This window comes from Monodon monoceros, unplaced genomic scaffold (genome assembly GCF_005190385.1).
Source record: "Monodon monoceros isolate NGI ecotype Baffin Bay Population unplaced genomic scaffold, NGI_Narwhal_1 Super_Scaffold_12, whole genome shotgun sequence".
Taxonomy (NCBI): domain Eukaryota; kingdom Metazoa; phylum Chordata; class Mammalia; order Artiodactyla; family Monodontidae; genus Monodon; species Monodon monoceros.
This window is the reverse complement of record NW_021703768.1, coordinates 10,595,322-10,621,867: the sequence shown is the minus strand read 5'-3', so window position 1 is coordinate 10,621,867 and position 26,546 is coordinate 10,595,322. Positions and strand designations below refer to the sequence as shown.

The 26,546-nt window shown below is 37.7% G+C and overlaps 1 protein-coding gene across 3 annotated transcripts in view; it reads left to right on the top strand.

Moving 5' to 3' along the window:
• CTNND2 (catenin delta 2) overlaps positions 1-26,546 on the top strand; it is a 778,687-nt gene that overhangs the window by 327,503 nt on the left and 424,638 nt on the right. For 2 of the 3 annotated variants that reach the window (XM_029218322.1, XM_029218323.1), the window contains exons 3-4: positions 14,246-14,280; positions 15,220-15,336. In XM_029218322.1, coding sequence (XP_029074155.1) covers positions 14,246-14,280; positions 15,220-15,336 — 152 coding nt within the window. Of the gene's footprint in view, positions 1-14,225; positions 14,281-15,219; positions 15,337-26,546 lie in introns of those variants that run through there. The other variant, XM_029218324.1, reaches the window with a different exon arrangement.

Here is a 26,546-nt window from a genome sequence, read left to right as displayed (position 1 = left end):
AAATTTATTTCATCAGTGTGTTATAGTTTTCTGCATACTGGTCTTTTGTCTCCATAGGTAGGTTTATTCCTAGGTGTTTCCTTCTTTTTGTTGCAGTGGTAAATGGGAGTGTTTCCTTCATTTCTCTTTCAGATTTTTCATCCTTAGTGTATAGGAATGCAAAAGATTTCTGTCCATTAAGTTTGTATCCTGCTATTCTACCAAATTCATTGATTAGCTCTAGTAGTTTTCTGGTAGTATCTTTAGGATTCTCTATGTATAGTATCATGTCATCTGCAAACAGTGACAGTTTTACTTCTTTTCTCACTTGGATTCCTTTTATATTTTTTTCTTCTCTGATTGCTATAACTTCCAAAACTATGTTGAATAATACTGGTGAGTCAGCAACCTTGTCTTGTTCCTGATCTTAGAGGAAATGGTTTCAGTTTTTCACCATTGAGAATGATACTGGCTCTGGTTTTGTCGTATATGGCCTTTATTATGTTGAGGTAGGTTCCCTCTATGCCTACTTTCTGGAGAGTTTTTATCATAAGTGGGTGTTGAATTTTGTCAAAAGCTTTTTCTGCATCTATTGAGATGATCATATGTTTTTTTCTCCTTCAATTTGTTAATTTGGTGTGCCACATTGATTGATTTGCATATATTGAAGAATTCTTGCATTCCTGGGGTAAACCCCACTTGATCATGGTGTATGATCCTTTCAATGTGCTGTTGGATTCTGTTTGCTAGTATTTTGTTGAGGATTTTTGCATCTATGTTCATCAGTGCTGTTGGCCTGTAGTTTGCTTTCTTTGTGACATCATTGTCTGGTTTGGTATCAGGGTGATGGTGGTCATGGTGCTAGAATGAGTTTGGGAGTGTTCCTCCTTCTGCTATATTTTGGAAGAGTTTGAGAAGGATAGGTTTTAGCTCTTCTCTAAATGTTTGATAGAATTCACCTGTGAATCCATCTGGTCCAAGCTTTTGTTTGTTGGAAGATTTTTAGTCGCAGTTTCAATTTCGGTGCTTCTGATTGGTCTGCTTATATTTTCTGTCTCTTCCTGGTTCAGCCTTGGAAGGTTGTTCTTTTCTAAGAGTTTGTCCGTTTCTTCCAGGTTGTCCATTATATGTCCATATAGTTGCTTGTGGTAATCTCTCATGATCCTTTGTATTTCTGCAGTGTCAGTTGTTACTTCTCCTTTTCATTTCTAATTCTGCTGATTTGAGTCTTCTCCCGTTTTTTGTTGATGAGCCTAGCTAATTGTTTGTCAATTTTGTTTATCTTCTCAAAGAACCAGCTTTTAGTTTTATTGATCTTTGCTATTGATCTTCATTTCTCTTTCATTTATTTCTGATCTGATCTTTATGATTTCTCTCCTTCTGCTAACTTTGGGATTTTTTGTTCTTCTTGCTCTGATTGCTTTGGGTGTAAGGTTAGGTTGTTTATTTGAGATTTTTTCTTGTTTCTTGAGGTAGGATTATATTGCTATAAACCTCCCTCTTAGAACTGCTTTTGCTGCATCCCATAGGTTTTCCGTCATCTTGTTTTCATTGTCATTTGTTTCTAGGTATTTTTTGACTTCCTCTTTGATTTCTTTGGTGATCTCTTGGTTATTAAGTAGTGTATTGTTTAGCCTCCATGGGTTCGTATGTTTTACAGTTTTTTTCCTGTAATTGATGTCTAGTCTCATAGCGTGTGGTCAGAAAAGATACTTGATATGATTTCAATTTTCTTAAATTTACCAAAGCTTGACTTGTGACCCGAGATATGATCTATCCCGGAGAATGTTCCATGAGCACTTGAGAAGAAAGTGCATTCTGTTGTTTTTGGATGGAATGTTCTATGAATATCAAATAAGTCCATCTTGTTTAATGTGTCCTTTAAAGCTTGTGTTTCCTTATTTATTTTCATTTTGGATATCTGTCCATTGGTGAAAGTGGGGTGTTAAAATCCCCTACTATGATTGTGTCAATTTCCCCTTTTATGGCTGTTAGTATTTGCCTTATATATTGAGGTGCTCCTATGTTGGGTGCATAAGTATTTACAATTGTTATATCTTCTTCTTGGATTGATCCCTTGATCATTATGTAGTGTCCTTCTTTGTCTCTTGTAGTAGTCTTTATTTTAACGTATATTTTTTCGGATATGAGAATTGCTACTCCAGCTTTCTTTTGATTTCCATTTGCATGGAATATCTTATTCCATCCCCTCACTTTCAGTCAGTATATGTCCCTAGGTCTGGAGTGTGTCTATTGTAGACTGTATCCATTCAGTCAATCTGTGTCTTTTGGTTGGGGCATTTAATTCGTTTACATTCAAGGTTATTATCGATATGTATGTTCCTATTACCATTTTCTTAATTGTTTTGTGTTTGTTTTTGTGGGTCTTTTTCTTCTCTTCTGTTTCCCACTTAGAGAAAGTTTCTTTAGCATTTGTTGTGAAGTTGGTTTGGTGGTGCTGAATTCTCTTAACTTTTGCTTATGGGTAAAGGTTTTAATTTCTCTGTCGAATCTGAATGAGATCCTTGCTGCATAGAGTAATCTTAGTTTTAGGTTTTTCTGTTTCATCACTTTAAATATATCTTGCCACTCCCTTCTGGCTTGCAATGTTTCTGCTGAATGGTCAGCTGTTAACCTTATAGGATTTCCCTTGTATGTTATTTGTTGCTTTTCCCTTGCTGCTTTTGATATTTTTTCTTTGTATTTAATTTTTGATAGTTTGATTATTATGTGACTTGCTGTGTTTCTCCCTGGATTTAGCCTGTATGGGACTCTCTGTACTTCCTGGACTTGATTGACTATTTCCTTTCCCATGTTAGGGAAGTTTTCAACTATAATCTCTTCAAATATTTTCTCAGACCCTTTCTTTTCTCTTCTGGGTCCCCTGTAATTCGAATATTGGTGCTTTTAATGTTGTCCCATAGGTCTCTGAGACTGTCCTCCATTCTTTTCATTCTTTTTTCTTTGTTCTGCACCCTGGCAGTTATTTCCACCATTTTATCTTCCAGCTCATTTATCCGTTCTCCCACCTTAGTTCTTCTGCTATTGATTCCTTCTAGAGTATTTTTGATTTCAGTAATTGTGTTGTTCACCACTGTTTGTTTGCTCCTTAGTTCTTCTAGATCCTTGTTAAATGTTGCTTTTATCTTCTCCATTCTGTTTCCGAGATTTTGGATCATCTTTACTATCATTACTCTGAATTCTTTTTCAGTTAGGTTGCCTATTTCATCGTCATTTATTTGGTCTTGTAGGTTTTCTCCTTGCTCCTTTGTCTGTAACATATTTTTTTGTCGTTTCAATTTTTTTTTGTTTTTTTGATGGGTGGTGCTCTGTTCCTGTCTTACTGGTTGTTTGGCCTGAAACATCCAGCACTGGAGTTTGCAGGCTGTTGGATAGAGCTGTCTTTTGGTGCTGAGATGAGGAACTCTGGGAGGCCTCACTCTGATTAATATTCCCTGGGGTCTGAGGTTCTCTGTTAGTCCAGTGGTTTGGACTCGGAGCTCCCACCACAGGAGCTCAGGCCTGACCTCCAGCCTGAGAACCAAGATCCCGTAAGATTTGTGGCGCAGTTAAAAAAAAAAAAAGAAAGAAAAAGAAAAAAATGAATACAGTATCAAGGAATAAAAAACAAAATAAAATTAGAAAGATAAAAAATATAGTGGGAAAAATAAAACTGTAATTGAAACAACTGGTCGCTGGGTGTTCCTCCTGTCCCCTTAGGTATCCGTGGTACCCCACCTGTGCCTGGTAGGTGCCCTAGTTGTGTGGAGACACGAATTCCACATCCTCCTAGTATGCCGTCTTGACTCTGCCCTCCGCTTACTTCGTTTTTAATCGCTCCTATGTTCCCAGCACTGTTTTATGGGTTTTACATACATTACACACTTAACTTTTACAAAATCCTGCTCAATGTTATGTAATAACCTAAGTGGGAAAAGAATTTGAAAAAGAATAGATACATGTATATGTATAACTGAATCACTTTTCTGTATACCTGAAACTAACACAACATTGTTAATCAACTATACTCCAATATAAAATTAAAAAGCTTAAAAAAATTAAATTAAATTAAAAAAATACAAGATCCCTATGGGGAAATTTCTAGTAATAGCCCCATTTTACAAATAGGGAAACTGAGACTCAGAGTGAGTGCTGTGCTCAAGGTCCCATGGACCTGTGTGCAGTAGTGCCTGAACACACCTCTTCCTGAGTGGTCCTTCCTGCTTTTTGTGCTTACTGTTCCATCCCCCATGAGAATGCCCAAACATGGGGATCTGTCACTGTCTCTCTGTCTGCAAGCCCAAAGTCATGGTGAGCACTCACCTAGGGTTTGTGGTGGACGTTGTTTTACATTTTCTCCAGGACTGGGTGTGACCAAGAGCCTAGGCACGGTCACACCATTCCTGGGTATTTCCTTAATGTCCTCTGTTCCCATTTCCCCATGTCTGTCCCCATTTTGACCCTCCCACAGTGTCTGCAGTCTATGCTAAGGGATGAAATAGATGAGAATAAGCCAGAATCTAGAAACCATTTGAACAATATATAATAAAATAGGACACAGTTGCATCCTTACTCAACATGTGCCAGGCCCTGATCACTTAATACGTAAATCACTTGATATTAACTCATTTCTTTAAGCCTCACAATGTCTCCATTTAGGCCCAGAGAGTTTAAGTAACTTGCCAGAAGTGTCCTATATAGGACAGAGCTGGAGGGAGTCTGGCCTTTGAGCCCACACACCTGGACACCATGCACATAGCCTCCTAGTTTGGGAGCTTTGTGGTCCTATGACTACCCACTGTATCCCTGTAAACATTGTTATAATAGCTGTAAAATTACATGTTGATGAAAATAGTTAAAGCAGGTAGAAGATATGTGACTTAAGAAAGAAATAAACATTCTAATTGCACAGTGGAGATATTATGACCTTCATTTGGGAATATATCACAGATACTTATAGAGACTACAAGGCAATAGACTGAAAGGAAGTCAGCTCTGCAGAAAGTTCTGGGGGAAGCACGGTTACTCACCAACCAAACTAATAAGGGTTGGATACAGAGCACTAAAGTGCAAGGGCAACAGCAGCCTAAACAGAGCTCCAGAGGTACCACTTCTCACTATTTTTTCTAAATGTGTTTTATTTCCACAGTATTCGAGACTTGACCAAGGTCATTTGATTTTGCCACCAATGGCTCGTTTTGTGATATGGCTGCATGCAAAAGCCATATACCAAAAAAGACTTTATGTCATAATACAGTTTCAGGTCACATGGACATCATAAATATAAGGCCCTTGGTTCCTGTGACCTGAGAATCGAACATCAGTTTGGAAACAGTTTACTGCACAGTAGTTTCTCTGGCTTATGTTTTGGGTACATTGCTTAACTTGAAAGCCAACTAACCAAAAACTCAGAGTTTCTTTCCTTTATTTCATTTTGAACGACATTGTGAGCAGTAGTATGCCACATGATACAGTGCAGGGATTGATGCCTTGGACATCAAAAAGTTGAAAAAGAAAATAAGAAAATGTGTTTGAGCAGGTTCATAACAGACAGAGTAGCTGTAGTAATGGTTTGCTTTGTGCCTTTTCCTGATGTTAAGAAAACTCTCTGAACTTTCTTATTAATTAATTAGAAATGGCCCACAGGTGGATAAGGAGACTATCACGCTAAAAATGATGAGGGTGAAAATCACTTCTTGAGGAAATCAAAGGTTATTCTTTGGTTTAAACTAGTTTTACCCCCCACCTCATGCCCTCAGAACTTGAAAGTTATTGTTTGCTTACTTGAAATGTTCAAAGTATGTCAGACTTGAACCACAGTAAAAGTGATGCTGTCATTTTTCTCATGTGCACAATAGAGGAAAAAAGTAATTATATTCAAAACCATTATTTTTCCTCTATTATTTATACTTACAAATTTCAGAATTGTTTTGCATCATTTGAGTTTCAACTATGAGTGACTCCAACAATGATGAGAATATGATGTAGAACTGAATTACAAGGTTTTACGAAAGCATTTAACTAAACATGTTTCTAAATGTAAGATTTGTGATTTCCCTATTTCAAGCATCAGAGACATTCTTAAAGTAGTGTTAACATTTTCCCTCATTTTTCATAGCATAAAAACATAGAGATAAAAGTGAAATTCCCTTTTTGCCCCTCCTTAGACTTATTTCTCCCCCAGAGGCCACCACCATCATGAATTTGGATGTATTTTTTTTTTTTTGCCGTACGCGGGCCTCTCACTGTTGTGGCCTCTCCGTTGCGGAGCACAGGCTCCGGACGCGCAGGCTCAGAGGCCATGGCTCACGGGCCCAGCCACTCCGCGGCATGTGGGATCTTCCCAGACCGGGGCACGAACCTGTGTCCCCTGCATCAGCAGGCGGACTCTCAACCACTGCGCCACCACGGAAGCCCTGGGTGTATCATTTTAATCCATGTTTGTTTGATCTCTGTCTCACACACATATATGTGTGTGTGTGTTTGTATTTATACACAATATTATTTAGTCAGTATTTTAAATATTTTCATAATTGGAGTCCTGCAGTACACGTCCTATGTGCAATTTACATTTTCCACTCTTATTTTGCTTTTGAGCCTGACCCATGTTGATACATTGTATATCTGGCTAATTTGTTTTACTTGCCAAATAGTGTTTATTGCATATTATGTCATATATGATTTGGAATCATGTTATTATATTTATCCATTCTCCTATTGCTGATAACTTAGGTCATTTCTCTTGTTTTGCTACTGCCAACATAGAGGCATGAACAGTCTTGTACAAGTCTCCTGGGCACAGGTGCACAGGTTTTTCTCAAGGCTCTACCAAGAAGCAGAATTGCTGGATGATTGGGCATTTGCTCATAAAACATTATCAGGTATTGACTGATAGCTCACCCAAGTGTTTCACTAATTTACTCTCCCACATACAATGTATGAGAGTTCATATTTCCTCATCTCCTCTTCAACACTTAGTACAGTCAGACTTTCTAATTGTTTTACAGCCTATGAAGTATAAAGAGGTATCTTTCTATTTCTATTCTTTCAATTCCTAATAGGGTTGAGTATCTTTTAATGTGCTTGGTGACCATAAATTCCTGATTTTTCTGCTCTGCAGCTGCTTTACATATATTTGTTGACCTCTCTTCTATCTGATCATTTAATCTCTATTTCATTGATTTGTAGGAGTTATTTATTTGTTCTGGAAACTAACCTTTGTAAGCTGTATGCATTGCAAATATCTTCTCTCAGGATGTGGCTTGTTTTTTCAACTTGGTTTCTGGTGTTTATGTTTATGTTTTCGTTTTTAATTGCATAGGAGTTCAATTTTTGTGCCAAGTGTGTGAATAGAATATTAGTTCGGAATGTGGCCTCTAGAACCAGATGGCCAGGGTCACAATCCTGGCTTAATTATTTGCTGGCTGTGGGATCTCCAGCAACTACCTTAAGCACTTTTTAACCTTACCTTAGTTTCATTATCAATAAAACGGGAAAATATCACCTCTCTCAAAAGTTTTGTCATGAAGATTAACTATAAACCAGTTAGAATATTGCCTGTTGTAATGTGAGAGCTATCTATGCATTAGCTACTAGGATTTTTGCTTGTGATACATTGTTTTAAAAATTCGTTCCTGGGCACCACAGTGGCTTTGGGACAAGTGCCTGCGGTGTGGCCACATCTGCAGGAAAAGAGTGTTTCCTGTCTGTACCCTGACATCTGAGGAGAGGCGCTGCTGACTTTTTTTTTTTAACATCTTTATCGGAGTGTAATTGCCCCACAATGCTGTCTCTGCTGCACAACCAAGTGAATCAGCCACATGTATACATGTGTCCCATATCCCCTCCCTCTTGTGTCTCCCTCCCACCCTCCCTATCCCACCCCTCTAGGTGGTCTCAAAGCACCGAGCTGATCTCCCTGTGCTATGCAGCTGCTTCCCACTAGCCATCCATTTTACATTTGGTAGTGTATATATGTCCACGCCACTCTCTCACTTCGTCCCGCACTGACAACTTTTATCCAGGATATTTTTTTCTTAAATAGCAGCATGGAATCTTCCTTTTCTGGAGGCTCCCATGTGGTTTACTCTCTATTTTCTCAGGTTTTAATTCTAGAAGGAAGAAAGTTTCCACCTGCTAATATAACCATGATTCCACTGAACTGGAAGTGAAAGCTGCCACTCAAGAACTTCAGATTCCTCATGCCTCTGGAACAACAGGCAAAGGAGGGAATTATGGTGTTAGCTGGCATAATTGATCCTGATTACCAAGTGGAAATTGGTCTACTATTCCAAAATGGAGGAGGGTTACCTGGCATATGAGCACTTCTGCTACTTGAAATAAGTCACAAATTAAGTGAGTGGCAGGATTCTACTTCCCATTAAAAAAAAAAAAAAAGGCTGTAAAGAGAATGTCTTCTCTTTCCTTCTCCCTAGCTGTGGGGATGTTTTTGTTTTTGTTTTTGCGGTACACGGGCCTCTCACTCTTGTGGCCTCTCCCGTTGCGGAGCACAGGCTCCGGACACGCAGGCTCAGCGGCCATGGCTCACGGGCCCAGCCTCTCCACGGCATGTGGGATCTTCCCGGACCGGGGCAGGAACCCGCGTCCCCTGCATCGGCAGGCGGACTCTCAGCCACTGCACCACCAGGGAAGCCCCTGTGGGGATGTTTTAAATTTAGTCAGCTGGATGCCTCCACATGGGACTTCAGGCTTGACCTGGTGACACAAAGAACCTGAAACAGTTGGAGATTTTTAGCGTGGTAGCAGCAGAACCAAGTGGTTTCCCATTCATACTGCTCCTGGGGCCTGACCTCGGCTGTGCTTTCAGCTGCCTGACCTCTTCACTCTTGCACACTTTTCATGGTTGGTGTTTCAGCTTTCTTGTCAGTTTTGTGAGGTCCCAGAAATCCTTCCAATAAATTTCTTTTCTTTGCTTAAAAAAAAAAAATTTCTTTCCTAGCACTACCAGTCTTACGTGTATATTATGTGTATGTTTAAAAGGTAAATGTTACTTATGATAGTTTTTGTTATAAATATATATATATTTTCTCATAATAACTGAGTTCTGAAACTTATACAGTTATGTTTAAATATAGACTAATCTAAATTACATCTACATTTTTATTAATTTTAATTCTTTAGAAACTATTTCTATTTAAAGAAATAGAATCTCAGTAGTGAAAGCAAACTTTATTTCCTGAATTTGAACATGCATGGAAGTTACAACAACCTCAGAAGTGACTTTTATGTTATATTAAATTGAATAACTGGGAGAAAGCCACAAGTAATTCCTAAACACCTGAAATAAGAGTGTGTGAGACATAGGCATGATTTGTGTTTATTGAATGAATAAAGAGTTTGCTTTTTATAAAAGCATCCACCTTAGAGCAGTCTTTAAGAAAAAGAATCAGGGCTTCAATGGTGGCGCAGTGGTTGAGAGTCCACCTGCAGATGCAGGGGACACAGGTTCGTGCCCTGGTCTGGGAAGATCCCACATGCCGCGGAGCAGCTGGGCCTGTGAGCCATGGCCGCTGAGCCTGCGCGTCCGGAGCCTGTGCTCCGCAACGGGAGAGGCCACAAGAGTGAGAGGCCCGCGTACCGCAAAAAAAAAAAGAAAGAAAAAGAATCAAATGCACAAAATATGCAGTTGTATAGAATCCCCTAACAGACAGAGTAAAGTGTGCACTTAGAGGAAATAAAATCTAAACCCAGTTTCTCTTGGGACTTCTATTTTCTGTGATCAGTCATACTTTTAATGCATTTTAACTGTGCTAAAGGAATCAGGAAACCATTTAAGTGATTAGTGCTCTTTGTCTACTCAAAAGGAGGATGCTCATGCTTTGAGAACATAGTTTCATATTCAGTGTCAGTGTTATTTTTTCAATTTTAATAAAAAATGTTCCTTCTTGTTTCTGTTGCACATAAAATCGAAACATTTTTTGAAAGAGACAAAAAGTAAATATTATTTAACAGTGTGTTGTGTAGTTCTGTATATAAAATCACCCATTATGGTGGATGAGTGGATAAATCTCAAAGGATGCGTGAAAGTGGTGGCACCACCTTATTTGTGCTAGGTGACCCAGGACATTGTCTTCCAGCTCTAAGCTGTGGAAATGAAAGATGGAGAAGTAGAAAATGCCTTATGAACTCAAATAATGGCACATTTCTGTATTAGTCAGTGTTACATTTATTCTACCAAAACAAACAACCCTCCAACTTCAGAGTTTCAGCAAAACAGTGGTTTATTTCTCACTTGTGTTGTATCTTCTCTGGGTTGGCGGAAATCTTCCCTTCGCACGGTTACTCAGAGACCCACCTCAACTCAGGACTTAACAAGGAAGTGCATGGAGATCGCGTACCTGCCCTTCTGTGCTTGGGGAAGGAGGTGGCACATGCCCCCATCTACATGCAAGGGGGCAGGGAAGTGTGCTCTTCAATGTGCCTGGAAGGAGAAGAGAACAGGGCTTTGATGAGACATGGGAGAAGCTTCCAGTGACTTGGGCATTCTTATTGTTTCAAGTGGGAAGTAACAAGTGTGTTTCCCTCCATGACTTCTTTTTTTTTTGTTTTCATTGAATGGAGGATTCTTTAAATTCTGTGGTGCTTTACAATTTTCAAAAGTTTCAGACACATGATTTTATATAATTCTATAATAACCCTTTTTTCCCTCTACCCCTTTCTTACCCCTCCCTTCTTCCCTCTCCCCACTGGTAACCACTAGTTTGTCCTCTACACCTGTGAGTCTGCTTTTTTCCTGTTCTCTAGTGTGTTGGGTTTTTTTGTTTTTGTTTTTAGATTCCACCTATAAGTGATATTTTACAGTATTTGTCTTTCTCTGTCTGACTTTTTTTTTTTTTTTTTTTTTTTTGTGTTACGCGGGCCTCTCACTGTTGTGGCCTCTCCCGCTGCGGAGCACAGGCTCCGGACGCGCAGGCTCAGAGGCCATGGCTCACGGGCCCAGCCGCTCCGCGGCATGTGGGATCTTCCCGGACCAGGGCACGAACCTGCATCCCCTGCATCAGCAGGCAGACTCTCAACCACTGCGCCACCAGGGAAGCCCTGTCTGACTTATTTCATTTAGCATAATGCCCTCTAAGTCCATCCATGTTGCTGCAAATGGCAAAATTTCCTTCTTTTGTATTGCTGAGTAGTATTCCATTATATATCATATCTTCTTTATCCATTCATCTGCTGATGGACACCTCAGTTGCTTCCATAGCTTGGCAATTGTAAACAATGCTGCTATGAACATTGGAGTGCACTATCTTTTCAAAATAGTGGGGTGTTTTTTTGGATATATACCCAGGAGTGGAATTGCTGGCTCATATGTAGTTCTGTTTCTAGTTTTTTGAGAAACCTCCATACTGTTTTCCACAGTGACTGCAGCAATTTACATTCCCACCAACAGTGTACAAGGATTCCCTTTTTTCCACATCCTTGCCAACATCTATTATTAGTGTTCTTTTTGATGATAGCCATTCTGACAGGTGTGAGGTGATATCTCATTGCGGTTTTGATTTGCATTTCCCTGATGACTAGCAATATTGAGCATCTTTTCGTGTGCCTGGTGGCCATCTGCATTTCCTCTTTGAAAAAAATGTCTATTCAGTTCTTTTGCCCATTTTTTAATTGGGTTGTTTATTTTTTTGATATCGAGTTGTATGAGCTATTTGTATATTTTGGAATTAAGCCCTTTTTGGTCATATCATTTGCAAATACCTTCTCCCATTCAGTAGGTTGTGTTGTCATTTTGTCGATGGTTTTCTTTCTTGTGGAAAAGCTTTTAAGTTTAATGAGGTCCCATTAGTTTATTTTTACTTTTGTTTCCTTTGCTTTAGGATATGGATCCAATAAAAAAAATATTGCTGAGATTTATGTCAAAGAGTGTTCTGCCTACGTTTTCCTCTATGGGTTTTATAGTATCTGGTCTTACTCCAGTTTGAGTTTATCTTTGTATATGATGATAGAGAATGTTCTAATTTCATTCTTTTATGTGTAGCTGTCCAGTTTTTCCAGCACCACTTATTGAAGAGACTGTCTTCTCTCCATTGTATATTCTTGCCTCCTTTGTCATAGACTAATTGACCAAAAGTGTATGGGTTTATTTCTGGACTCTTTATTCTATTCCATTGATCTATATGTGTGTTTTTGCGCCAGTACCATACTCTTTTGATTACTAGAGCTTTGTAGTATAGTCTGAAGACAGGGAGCCTGATTATTCCAGCTCTGTTCTATGACTTTTGGAGTTGGACAGATTAGTTTAAATCCCTGCTGAGTTCCTTATGATGTGTGTGGTCAAGTTATTTAACATCAATAAGCCAGTTATTCCCCATCCACCAAAAGATGTTAATGATTGTTGTGAATTAGCAGAGCCTTGGTGTACAGTAAGTACTCAGCAAAGGACTAAACTGGTAAAAGGAATGTAGTAGCATAGAGATAGTAGTAAATCTTGAAGGATATAGCATGAGAATATTTTTACTGTATCAGAAGAATACTGTATTGGCTTCCTTGGGCTGCCATAACAAATTACTACAACTGAGTGGCTTAAAATAAAAGACATTTATCATCTCACAGTTTGGGAGTCCAGAAGTTCAGAATCAAGTTCTGTCGACAGGGCTATGTTCCCTAGGAAGGCTAAAGGGGAGGAGTTTTTCTTAACTCTTCCAGGTTCTGCTGGCTCCAGACATTCCTTGGCTTAAAGATGCATAACTCCAGTCTCTTCCTCTGCCTCTGCCCTTCTCCTCTGCATCTTTCTCCTCTAAGGATCTTTTTTAAGGACACTTGCCATTGGATTTAGGATGATCTTATCTGAAGATCTTTAACTTAATTACATCTGTGAAAACCCTTTTCCAATAAGTAACCATTCACAATTTCTAGGGATTTGGTGTGGACATATCTTTTGCGGGGGAAGGGCACCATTCAACTCACTACAATTATGAAAGCATTTTCCACCCCTATATTAAATGCCACTTACTAAGTGAACATGCTTTGTAATTTTTAAAATATTAATTATAGGATTACATTTCTGTTTTAAGTGTTAAACTTTGCAGGTAGACCTTACTACTTTATCATGCTATATCTTTTTGAAGCAAGAAGTTGCATTGGACTGAATTTGTAATGTTATCATTTCATGTATCAATTGTCTATAGCTCTCATCATTGCAAAACCATTTTCCACTTTTCTAAAATGGATTGGCTGAGAAGAAAGATAGCCTAAAAAAGTCATATGTCTCTTAAGGGACTACTCTTATATTCATGTATATCAATCATGGCTATTCTGAATGATGATTTATACCAGAATTTCCTTTTCCCCCAGCCAATGTATTCAGAAGCCATCTCTAAGGTACAGATTAAAGTTCTAAAACCTGCTTGCTGTTATGAAACTGATGAGCTATTCATAGAAGCTGCTTGATCAGAGTAAAAGATCTAGTGAAATAAGGGTAGAAAGTCATTCTCAAAATGATACCTGTGTGTAATTGGCCTCTAGATTTCTCACAAATTATTGACATATTAAAAAAGGGTATGTTGGAACTATTTGCATATATAATGAAAGAGCTGTTCATATTTAGAAATTTTAAATTTATTTATGTATTTTAATAGATCATTCAGAATAAATTTATGTGCCTACATCATTACAATCTGCACAGTATCTTTGGAATATCATTTAGATGAGCAACCCTTTCTACCTGGGTCATTTTATAAGATGTACTTATAAAGTGAGAATTTGGGAACTGTATATTCAATTGGTGTAAAGTGTTAAAACTTTTATATTACTTAATTTAAAATATAATAAACAGCTGAAAGGAACTCCTTATATGATATGTCTAGAAGAAGGTATAGATTTATTTTATCTCTTTATAATGAAAATAGAGAAAGTTATTTCTTTGTTAGAATACCTTACAAAGTCTACATGAAACTATTCAGATTTGTATTTTAAAATGACTAAAGTTGAATAGAACTGTATGTATGTAGAAATTATTGTAAGGAATAAGTATGATATGTTGGGATTTGTAAAAAGTGAGCTGTTCTTCTGAAAATTACTGAACGACGTCCATTTATAACATGCTAATACCTGTGATTCAAAAGAGGTATACATCAAACATATTAAAGCTAAGATCGTGTTAAAATGGGATCCCTTTTCTCAGTCAGAAATTAAAGGGAGTTCCATGGAGCCACCATTACTACCCTCATGTGCCTTTGTGTCTTATAGTCTAGAGTTCTTTTGTTTCTAACCGATTCATTATACCTATGTATTCTCTCTTTTATAGTTCAGCAGAAGAGCAGTTTCACTGGCAATCACAAGGTAAAGTACAGCTTCTTTTTTTTATTGAAGTATAGTTGATTTACAGTTTTGTGTTAGTTCCTGGTGTACAGCAAAGTGATTCACACACAGACACACACATATATATATATATTCTTTTTCATATTCCTTTCCATTATGGTTTATTACAAGATATTCGATATAGTTCCCTGTGCTATACAGTAGGTCCTTGTTGTTTATCTATTTTACATAAAGTAGTTTGTATCTGCTAATCCCAAACTCCTAATTTATCCATCCCTTACCCCGTTTCCCCTTTGGCAACCATAAGTTTGTTTTCTGTGTCTGTGAGTCTGTTTTCTATTTTGCAAATAAATTCACTTGTATCATATTTTAGGTTTCACACACAAGTGATATCATATGGTATTTGCCTTTCTCTCTTTGACTTACTTCACTTAGCATGATCATCTCTAGGTCCATCCATGTTGCTGCAAATGGCATTATTTCACTCTTTTTTATGGCTAAGTAATATTCCATTGTATATATCTACGCACCACATCTTCTTTATCCATTCTTCTGTTGATGGACATTTAGATTGAAAGTACAGCTTCTTGATGAGCATTTATACTTACTGCTGCATATATCTCTGTTGATTTTCTTGTGAACTTTAGGAAGAGACTTATGAAAATGAATATGACAACACATGACACTAAAATTAGATGAAGCTGTTCTGATAGCTCAAGATTTCGTGGGAGTTAAGTTCTCCCAATTCCCTAGGAACTTTATGTTCTTCATGGATACATGGACTTGGCTGGCCTTGGTTTTTAATGGTGGTTGACCAAGGGTTACAATGTGATATCTAATGAGCATTTCAAAAAGATAATATCTTTGGTTAGGATAGTTTTTATTATTAAATGATAGTCTTAAGCTTTAATATTGACATTACCATGTATTTGTTCATGTCTTTAAAATATTATATTTCAGATGGTCAAAAAGATATCGAAGATGAGCTCACAACAGGCCTTGAATTGGTGGACTCCTGTATTAGATCACTGCAGGAATCAGGAATACTTGACCCACAAGACTATTCAACAAGTGAAAGTAAGTCAAATGACAGTTAAGCTTGAAGACAATTAAAATATAAGAGCATTATGTCATTAATATTATAATATTATTATAATTTATATCATGAGTCATATCTAATAGGACTTCAAGATGTGTTTATACTTGTTTTATCCATCTCACTCCTCTCTCACCTACTTCCTTCCGACATTACCCCACACTAATTCACATTTGATTAGAAACTCTCTTAAGTCAGTAATTATCATCTAGATTTCTCACCAATTATTGACATATTGGTGATCCTCACCAATTCTCTGATATCCTTTTTGGCATCTAGAGTAGCACATTGTACGAATTCATCATTTAGTTGTTTAATCAACACAGTGTCTGCTTTAAAGTTAACTATCAATGCTTTACTCATACAGATTATTGTTGGTAGAGATCTTAAATGGTAGAGCAATTATATAACAAAATAGAAAAAAAAATGATGTAACATATGCAGTACTATTTAGTACCATGCTATAGTACTATGCAATAACTCCTTCTATTTCTATGTTTAGCTATCTTGCATAGCTATATTAATCTCAATAGAATATTTAAAGATTTCTTTCTTTTACTTAGTTATATATTTTTCAACCAGAGTAGCTGAGGCTTTGAAATTAAAGTTCTATGAATTGAAATGAGCCTCATTTTAATAAATTATAAAATTCTCTTGACCTATTTTAATAAAATCCCACAAAAAGCTAAAAATTAAATCATTAAAGTGTACCTTACCCTGATAATTTCTACATGAGAAATCAGTGGAGCATTTTATTCCTTAATTTAAAAAAGTAAAATTTCCTTGAATACCCATCAAGGTTTGCTATATAAAAGAAAGATATAAGAGTAAGATAGCATAGTGATCTCAAAACCATTCAATTTATATATTAGTTCATTGCTCTATGATCTTTATAATACCACGACTCTTAGGGTAACATCATCATGAATATCCAGATTTATTTTAACCATATGCATCCCCTTAATAAAACTCCTAAAGTAAGATGCATGATTTGTATTATACTTGTTCTCTGTGTTTTATATTTTAAAATGTAAGATTGCTACCTCTTTTTTCTCAAAGTCTATAAATATATTTCTTTTGTAGGGGTAGTTGTAGTTAGAACTATATTTAATTAATATTTGAGGCACATGTACTCATTTTATTATAGAGTAAGGAAAGCAGAGATAAAATAATGTGTCTCGGGAGGATGATATTGGCTATCTTATTTTTTATAGAATAATAGAGAAATATATTTTATTATGATTTTAGGAGGGAGATAACCTTTTATTCATAGAAAGTACAGAAAAAAAGAAGGAAGAAAAGAGTAAATTAAGAAGCAAATTAAAATAGAAGTGATAAATCAAGTATATCAATCTAGCACTATATGTAAGCACTAAATTCTCTGAAAAGAATGAAAATTCAAATTTGCAGTAAATGAAAATAAAATAGTGATGTTATGTTTAATATACACACTTATATTAATGAAATAAATATTGAAATTAAAGGAATAGACAAAGTAGTGACAGCAAATACAATGAACACAAGGAGTGGGATTGGGAAGAATAATGTAAGGTGACGTGGACTTTAATGCAGAAGCACTAAGCAGGGTCAAAAAGGAATTATCCAGTAAAAATATCTTAATTTATAATTATGTGGTAAAATCTGGTGAATATGTATGTGCCAAACAAAATAGCACCTGAATATTAAAAATTATTAAAAATGTAAGAAGGTGATGAAAAATATTGTGAACACTTTTTCTTTTAGTATTCAGAATCAGACTGAATCCTAAAAGAAAAAGCCACAGAAAGTTGGAATAAGTAATTAACAAATCAATGCATTAAATAAATTAAAAACATTTTTTGAACAATAATAAACACTTGTTATATATGTCCAAGGAAAATTTATAAAAATTGATCAGCTGATGGACTGTAAAGACAATCCTAAAAATTAAAAAGCATAGGAAGGCCACGTTCTTTGATGATAATTCAGTAAAATTAAAAGTAAATAATAAAATGCTAAGCAAACATATAATCACATTAAAATTAAGAGACATACTTTTGGCTACTGTGAATCAAAACGGAAGCAAAAAGAAAATTACATGCTATTTACAAAGCAAATAGAATAGCAACATTTTATAATGAAAACATAAGTGTATGGTAAAAAACTGCACTCAGAGGAAATCAGAATTTTATTATTAAAAATAAAAGACAAAGTAAAGAGATGTGTATTCATTACTGGGACACCATAAAAAGAGTTAAATAAACCAAAAGAAGCTAGGAAGATGGAAATACTAGAAGCAATTCAGAGATAAAGTAATATAAAAAAAGAGTAGAAGAAATAAATAAATGAATAGTAAAAGAGATAAATAAATAAAATAATAGAAAGGATAAGTATATGAACTTTAAAAAAAAACTTTAAGTCAATTAATAATCCTGAATTTCTGAATTGAGACACTCTGCTACACCCAGGAGAAATAGAAAGAACTTTTAGTGTTCACTTTTGTATTTCTGCAGAATGTTTTCAAACACTATCTACAAAAGATGTATCTTTATTATGGGAAATTTAAATACTCCAGTAAGATTTTTTTGAAATGTATTTGCTAACTGCTGAATTAGTTGGTTTTCAGAAATATTACTTAGTTTATGTTATTAGGTAGTGAATTATCTTTTTGAAGACTCCTAGGATTTTAGTTAATTATTCTTTTTGGAAGGCCCTGCTTCCTTGTTTGAAGATAGGAAAAGAAACAAAGCAAAATAAAAAAACGAACAAACAGACAAAAAACACAGGTGATGAAAATGCCACTTGAAAATTTTATACCAAAATATCTGAACCACAGTGAAATGTGGAATATTTATGTTCTTATGAAATGTTTGTTCTTAACATTTTCAGAGTCAGTTTGAGACTGAACGAATTGAATAAAGTTTAGGAAGTTAATTTAAAAATATTGAGTAGACAGCTATCATTTGGGGGATCAATTATTGCTAATTTTAAGTACTGAGACTATCATAAATTAAAAATCCTGGGCTTCCCTGGTGGCGCAGTGGTTGAGAGACCGCCTGCCGATGCAGGGGATGCGGGTTCGTGCCCCGGTCCAGGAAGATCCCACATGCCGCGGAGCGGCTAGGCCCGTGAGCCATGGCCGCTGAGCCTGCGCGTCCAGAGCCTGTGCTCCACAACGTGAGAGGCCACAACAGTGAGAGGCCTGCGTACCGTACCGCACCAAAAAAAAAAAAAAAAATCCTAATTGCTGTTTGTATTTGCATCAGGGTCCAGATGGGAAATAGAGTCTACTCAAAGAAAGTTTAACTGAAGAGAATTTAATTAGGGGACGATTTACAAAGAACTGAGCAAGATTCAGGGAGCAATCAATGCCTGCAGAAGTACTCAGGGGGTAGCAACCGATGGAAACCCTTGCTACCCTTAGTCCCGAAGGAAAAATCGAGGGACTAGTGCCAGCAGAGTCAAGACGCAAGGCTGGCGGGAGCAGAGAAATAAATATCCTGGCCTCTCTCTCCTCTAACCTCTGATGCCCTTCTCGTGCCTCTCGCTGGCCAAGTCCAATCACAAACCAAGTGCCAAGTGACCCTTGTGATACAGTCTCTGTGGGGAGAAGGGTGGAGAATGAATATGTGGAACAAAGAGAATAATCAGCACAACCTTCTACTCAATACTAGAACAATATACGTGTTTATATTTATATAAACATAACGCATATAATATGTAATGGCTGTTTGACACGTTTCATATAATTAGCACAGGCCTATGAGATTCTGCTCGTCCCTTGTTTGTGTGATGATTCAATCAATAGACTCATTAGCTAGAACAGACATGAAATAGCTGATGCTAAATTGGACCTGGCACGCTGCCCTTGAGAGCCAGTGTCTTAGTCCTAACCCGAAAGAGACTCAAACAACACGAAATACAGTCTAAAACCAGCTTGAAACATTACTACAATGGCAACCAGTCTCAGCCCCTAAGCACATAGTACGGAATTTGTTGTTTAAAAGCTTTTGTTATCTTTCTTTCCAAGATCTGATTAAAGTAAAATTTGAATCTTAGTAAACCCATCTTCTTGACCCTAAGGCAAGCAATAACTGCTCTAGTATACAGACTGTAGCGTCCTACAGTTATCAGTGTTTTCCAACACTTCGCATTTTTTACAAAGTGCCATCGTAAACAGTATGTAAATCATGTGTACAACCTCTGCCACCCACCACTATTTTGTGACTGCCGGCTGTGTAATTGCAGTTCTAATAAATACGTGTCATGGAGTCACCAGAATTGCTGCTGCTTTACTGGGAAAAAAAAAAAGTTATTGACAGAAGCTCAGGGCCATTAGCTTCTCATATAATATACAGCTTGACCTAAACTGCCATGGACCAAGTACCATATTTAATCCATGCATCCTTGGAGATACAAACTCAGAAATAAGGGTCATTATATCTCAGCCAAAAGTTAATGAAAGTATTTGTCAGTCGAAATCAGAAAGAGAATGGACAACTTGGGGGAAAAGGGCCTATATGTTTATAGAGATTGTTAATTTGTTTAATTATTATATTTTGAAATAGCAAGTATTTTTCTATAGCAGCTGGACAAATTGAAATTCCACCATATCCTAGAAAATCCCAGCATTCAGTAGGAAGGAAATCTTAGGAACTTAAGATATTCTGAGTATTATGGCAAAGAAAGCAGTGTTATCTTATTGAGTTCTCAAATCAGAATATATTCAAGAAATCAAGAATCAGTCATGTAAGTTACCATTCTGAGCAGGTAAAATCCAAATAGAATAATCATATGTAGTTTGACAGAAGGGAATATATTACTTACTCTTGATTTACAGTCTGTCATTTTCATTTAATTACTGTGAATATACTTAATTCTATGTGGTGAGAAAATTGTTGAGAGATCAGGTTATTAAAATGCTATAAAATGTTATCCCATATATTCTTATGTAATAATAACAAAGGTAAGAGACATCCTTGTGAAGTGAATATTTTCATAACTCCGGGCAAGCATGGCAACAAAGGATTCAGAAATGGTTTAAGAGTATAAGATTTTTATAGCAATTAGAATAATCAAAATAATAAATATATACATAATGTGGCTCACAATATTGATAACCTGTTATGGTGGAAACCAGGTCCTCAGTTAGACCCGATGGGGTGGAGAGCCTCTGGGTAGGGGTTCAAGGTAGCCCATCCTGCCCTTGGAACCATAAGACCTGGATTCAAGTCCTACTGTTCCCCTCACTCCACCAGTGGTTGACGACTGTCACCTGGGCTCTGGAGACCCCAAGTCCTTTCCTGGACATGCATGTATTCAAGTTAGTTGAGTACATCCTTGAATTGTTCATTTCTTGTGAAATTACTTCATCATATGCCCTTTGGTCCAAATTTTTGAAATACAAACACGAGAGTCTCCTCTGCAGAAGTTTGTTATGGTTCAAGCCTGAAGTCGTCTGATGCTACATGTGTCCTTTTGTTTCCTTTCCAACTTCTCTCACACCCACCTCCTCCACTACCTTTGGCATTATAGAGCCAATGGGAAGTTAGCAGTGGAAGGTGTGAGCAAAAGGTGAGGGAAATCACCCAGGTAGCCCACAGGCTGTAGTGATATCCTCCAGGGAGCTATCATTATCTTTCCCTCCAGATTTTCTCTCCACCTGTTTTTCAGCTAATGTTCACTTCTTTCTCTTAAATTTCCTTCTTTCACATAGACATTTAAGAAGCATGCTATACCTTCTCCAAAGAGGTCACCAGCTCAGAGGCAGACCTCGGAATTGAGAGCTTGTCTTGTTCTTGTGGCTTCAGCTTCCACCACTGATGTGCAAAGATGTAAAATACCAAGTGCTTCTTATACATTCCCTAAGCAAGAGAAAACAATGCAAATTTCTCACTAAAAACATCATTCTCATCTGTGTAATCCAGGTCTCCTAGAATCAAGCACAGAGTTTAGAGCCTGGGGAAATTTTTTTTTTTTTTTGCGGTACGCGGGCCTCTCGCTGCTGTGGCCTCTCCCGTTGCGGAGCACAGGCTCCGGACACGCAGACTCAGTGGTCATGGCTCACGGGTCCAGCCGCTCTGCGGCACGTGGGATCTTCCCGGACCGGGGCACGAACCCGTGTCCCCTGCATCGGCAGGCGGACTCTCAACCGCTGCGCCACCAGGGAAGCCCATGGGGAAATTTTTAATGAAAATATAATTGGGTTTTGAAATTGTCAAGGCACTCTAGGTGCACAACACACAAACATGAGGGTCAGATGAAAGCTGGTGGCAGTGAGGAAAAGTAAAGAGGCAGAAAGCTCTGGTGAGAAAGTCAGATTAAGCAGACTTTTCCCCGGGGCACAGTGGAGGGAGGGGTCTCCTGGTAATACCTTATGGAGATGTCATATAGGATTCCCCCAGAAGTTAAAACATTAAAACTGCCACTGATCAAACACTAAGTCACTTCAACAGCAATTGATAAAATCAAATCTTAACATACTGGCTTTTTATTGTATCACTATAGGCACAGGTAAGTGTTACATTCTTGTTTTAAACGTCTGTATTAAGCACTTATTAACTGTAGCACAGAGAGCCTCTGCCCTTGTGGCATTTACATTCTAGGCAAAAAAGGCTGAAATCAAGCACTCTAAATACTGTAAAGTCAGGTAGGTAGTTGCCTCCAGCAATGACAAAGCCAGTGGGGGATAGAGTAGGACAGTGTTTCCCAGAGTGCACTTGGGATTCCTGGGGGTCCTTGAGAACTTTTCAAGGAGGGCTGCAAAGGCACCCATTTTCACAGTAATCCCATGATGCTCGTTGCCTTTCCGTGCTCATTTTCACACAATGAGAGCGAGAGGGAGAATGAGAGTCACATAGAGAACAGACTTGTGGTTACCAAGGGCGGGGCCCAGTGGGAGAGGGATGGAGTGAGAGTTTGGGGTTAGCAGATGCAAACTATTATATATAGGATGGATAAACAACAGGGTCCTACTGTAGAGCACAGGGAACTGTATTCATTATCCTGTGATAAACCATAATGGAAAAGAATATGAAAAAGAATGTATATATATGTATAAATGAATCACTTTGCTGTACAGCAGAAATTAACACAACATTGTACATCAACTATACTTCAATAAAATAAACAACGACAAAAAAAGAATGAGAGTCACACATGATGAGTGTTCAGTGAAGCTTCCCAGGTGCTACGTGGCACTTGATAGCATCATTGCTCTGACGGCTCATGGAAAGTGTGTGATGCAGCCTTCTCTTTTAAACACTTCCCAGTTTTAGTATCGTAAATAGTATTCTATGTCACTCATATGGTAAATAAAAGCTCTTTGGGGCATGTGGGGTCTTAGTTCCCCGACCAGGGATTGAACCCGTACCCCCTGCAGTGGAAGCGCCATCTTAACCACTGGACCGCCAGCGAAGTCCCAAAACTACTCTAGTTTTGAGAGGATGATCAAAGGGCCAGGAAATCATCCTTTGTGAGAAGATACTTGATCAGGGACCTGAATAAATGTGTGAGCAAACCATGCAGGCATCTAGGGAAAAGTCTGTGATTTGCAGCAAATCAAAAACTGGTTCTTTAAGCTAGTGTAATTCCATAAATACATTGTAATGTTTTCAGAATTTGGCTTTTAAATTTTGTTTTCTCCTAAACTGATTTGTATTGGTTTTCTATTTCTTTTCACAGTTATTGATAGTGAGAAATAGAAATCTATTATCTTTTGACTGTTAATTTATAAAGAAATATATGTAATGCTTTTCCTCATTTTGTGCTACATTAATTTTTTTAAATGGTAAATAATCCAAAGACAAAACTGTTCAAGGAAATAGTTGGGAACTAGAGCAAGCTATAAAAATACCATTCTATGGGGCTTCCCTGGTGGCGCGGTGGTTGGGAGTCTGCCTGCTGATGCAGGGGACGCGGGTTCGTGACCCGGTCCGGGAGGATCCCACATGCCGCGGAGCAGGTGGGCCCGTGAGCCATGGCCCCTGGGCCTGCGCGTCCGGGACCTGTGCTCCGCAGCAGGGGAGGCCGCAGCGGTTAGAGGCCCACATAACGCAAAATAAATAAATAAATAAATAAGTACCATTCTATGATTATAACATTATGTAAAAATCCCATGCCGAGTAAAATTCTTGAGCTGTACATTTTAAACCAAAGTTTTATATTTGAAGTTTATTTTTTGTGATAAATGTCATTTTGCTCATTTCCCTCCATTGTATACAGATGTAAAGAAACTGAGTTATTGTATTTAGTGTGAAAGCTTTACCCATCTTTGGTTATTTCACATACAGTAGTCGAACTTGAAAGAGCGGACTAGCTAGGCCAGTAGCATTGATTGAATCTAAACCAGTTTAAAAACTAAATGAGTACTTCTGTATTCTTGGGACCATTAAAGTTCTCACTTTTAGTAAAGCATTATACATTGAAAGGAGCTGACCAGATGAAACTGATATTCTGAAGAAAGAGACTTAGAAATCAAGTTTAGGAACACGTCTGCCTATAGAACAACCACATCAGCCCTGAGCTTTCTTACATAAGTGGGTCGCTCGAGCTTTTGCCCCCAGTTAATTTTAGGGATGGTAGATTTTAGGTTAGTGAAACTCCTTCCTGTGATCTTTTCAAGTGACTAGTGAAGATCAGGAGAAAACAACTAGTTTATCACTACTAACTACCTGTTATTCCAAGTGGGTTTGTAAATTGGCAGAAGTTCATCCAAAGCCCATAAAGAGGAAACTGCGGCTGTGAACGAAGCTGATTAACACTGCAGTTTAAGCAAAAGTCAGCACTTGTACGGTGTAGAGTTAACTTGCAGTTAGATAGGACTAAAGTGCTTTAAGCTTGATTTAAATCAGTTCAATCACCTTACAAATAATTGACAGTGTTTCTCATTGATTTTCGAATTTATAATAGCCCTTTTCTGTGTGTATGTATATACACACACATATATATACATAATTTCCACTAGCTATTTCCTTTCTTCTTACTCAACATTTTCCACTAAAAGATTTCCCCTTTCTTTTTATGTGTTGCTGCTCTAAGATTTTATTCTCATTTAAAATAAAATAATACGTAACCTTCAAATTATTCTTAGCCTTCCACAAAGATTGGATAACAAGAGGGTGGAAATGAATGCAGATTCTCTGACGGTTATCGACGTGTGTGAATCTTCTTGGCTTTATTTTTCATGGTCTACGTAAAGATGAGATTTTATGTTATTTTGAAAGAGTCAGTTTAACCTAAGAGTAAGTAAAGAATGTTTCTAAACTTCCTGACAGACGGAAACCTAAACAAAGCTGCCTTTGTCAGTTATTCGGTCCTGAATTTGTCTGTCTCAACTTGTGTGTTTATTATTCCTGATTATCCTGAATTAGCAATCTAACAAAACATTCACTGAGCGCCTATACGAGACATTGCCTAGGTCTCATAGCTCTTTATTTCAGTGCATTCTTGTCAATAACTCTTTTGATGGTAAAATAATCCCTCGGAATTAAATTGATATCTTAGTTACCACGTAGAGACCTTGTCTTGTTCTTGTGGCTTCAGCTTCCACCACTGATGACTTGGAAAATTACATCTCTGTCCTAAAATTTCACTAACATATAACCAAACTTTGATCTTGGAAATTTTTTAAGATCTAGAAAGAGAGTCAGGTCTGTTAGAGCCAGTATTAAAATCAAGCCCAGACTCCCTTTCTAACTATGTGAACTCCCACCATCTCCAACAACTCTTTAATTTTAAGATTAAGCCTGTCCTTCCCCAAAAAAACGGGGTTCCCAACATATGTCTCTTGCTAATCCTTCCCTGGGAATGACATGTGAGGGGAGTTTTTGCTTTTTTCACACTCCTTTAGTGAATATTTGCTGAGTTCTGGGACAGATGTTCAACTGAAGCAGACCAGAATTAGCAACTGCCAATAAATCACCTTAAAACTTGTAGAAACAGAAGGCGTGCACCTGACACTAAGAGTTCTGTCTTGTCTGCTCGGCTTTCTAAAAGGACTTACTCTGCACTGTGGGAATCTCCCCAGCACCCAGTGCAGTGTCAGCGAGATCCTGCTAGAGATCAGCTGAAGAGTGGCCAGTCATTTCAGCTGTCCTTCCCTTCTACTTAGTCCCCAAATACCGATGAGCTTTTTAAAAAGGATGCCTCTTAAATGTGCACTTTCTCTTCCTTCCTACCATGGCCACTACCGCAGTTCATGTTTCCTCCATTATTACCGGTTTCCTTTCTCTGCACTCCAGGAAATCCCTGGCCTCTAGTGTCTCCAAGTATCCAATCCCAGAGTCCTGCTGCTTTCACATGAATGTTCAGACTCCCTGTTTTTATCCTATTACTCTACTTCTGTATAATACTGTACACATATCTCTGTTGAAATTTCTCAGAGTCTGGTCTATGCAGACTGTTAAGGTAGCATGATGGGGGTGGGGTTAATTTCCTCAGGGCAATCAGGCATCAGGGCAGGCTGCATGGAGGAGGTAACAGTTAAACAGCACTTGAAGTTTGAGAATGTTTTGAGGTTGATAAAGATGGGAATTTCAGGCTAAGAGAGAACTTTCTCTTCCCCATCTCTTGGCTCTGACACTAGGTTTTATTTGGTTTGGTTTGAATTTCAAGCCATTTTAATGATCTATGCCTTGTATGTCTCCTTTGCAGAATGAAAGCTCACAGGCTGTTGAAAGAAAACACTGATATATGGGACAGTACTATAATAAGGTTTTCAGGACAAATTCCAATCAGCATTTTATTCTCAGATCATGTGGCTCAGTAATTAGATAATTAGATAATAATACTAATAACCGACATTTGTGTAGCAGTTTATATTTTTCCAAGCACTTTCACATCCATTATCTCATTAGGTACTCAAATCTGTAGATATTAAAATTTTAGAGAACAAATAATGAAGCGTGGAAAGAACACACACTCTGAAGCCAGAATGCCTTGCTTGCACCAGGCATCAGTGTGTGTGGTCTCAGTCATTGGGACCTTCAGCTCTGTCGTCGTAAAGGGGGATAACGGCACGTTTATTGGGATCTTGTTAAGATTCCAGGGGTTAATAGATGTAAACTGCTCAGGACAGTTCCTGGAACTTAGCACCCAGGAAAGGTGAGCTGGTATTGATGTCCTCATCCTCATCTTCTTCATCATCTTCTTCTTCTTCTTCATCCTCATCTTTTTTTTTTTTTTTTTTTTTTTTTTTTTTTGCGGTACGTGG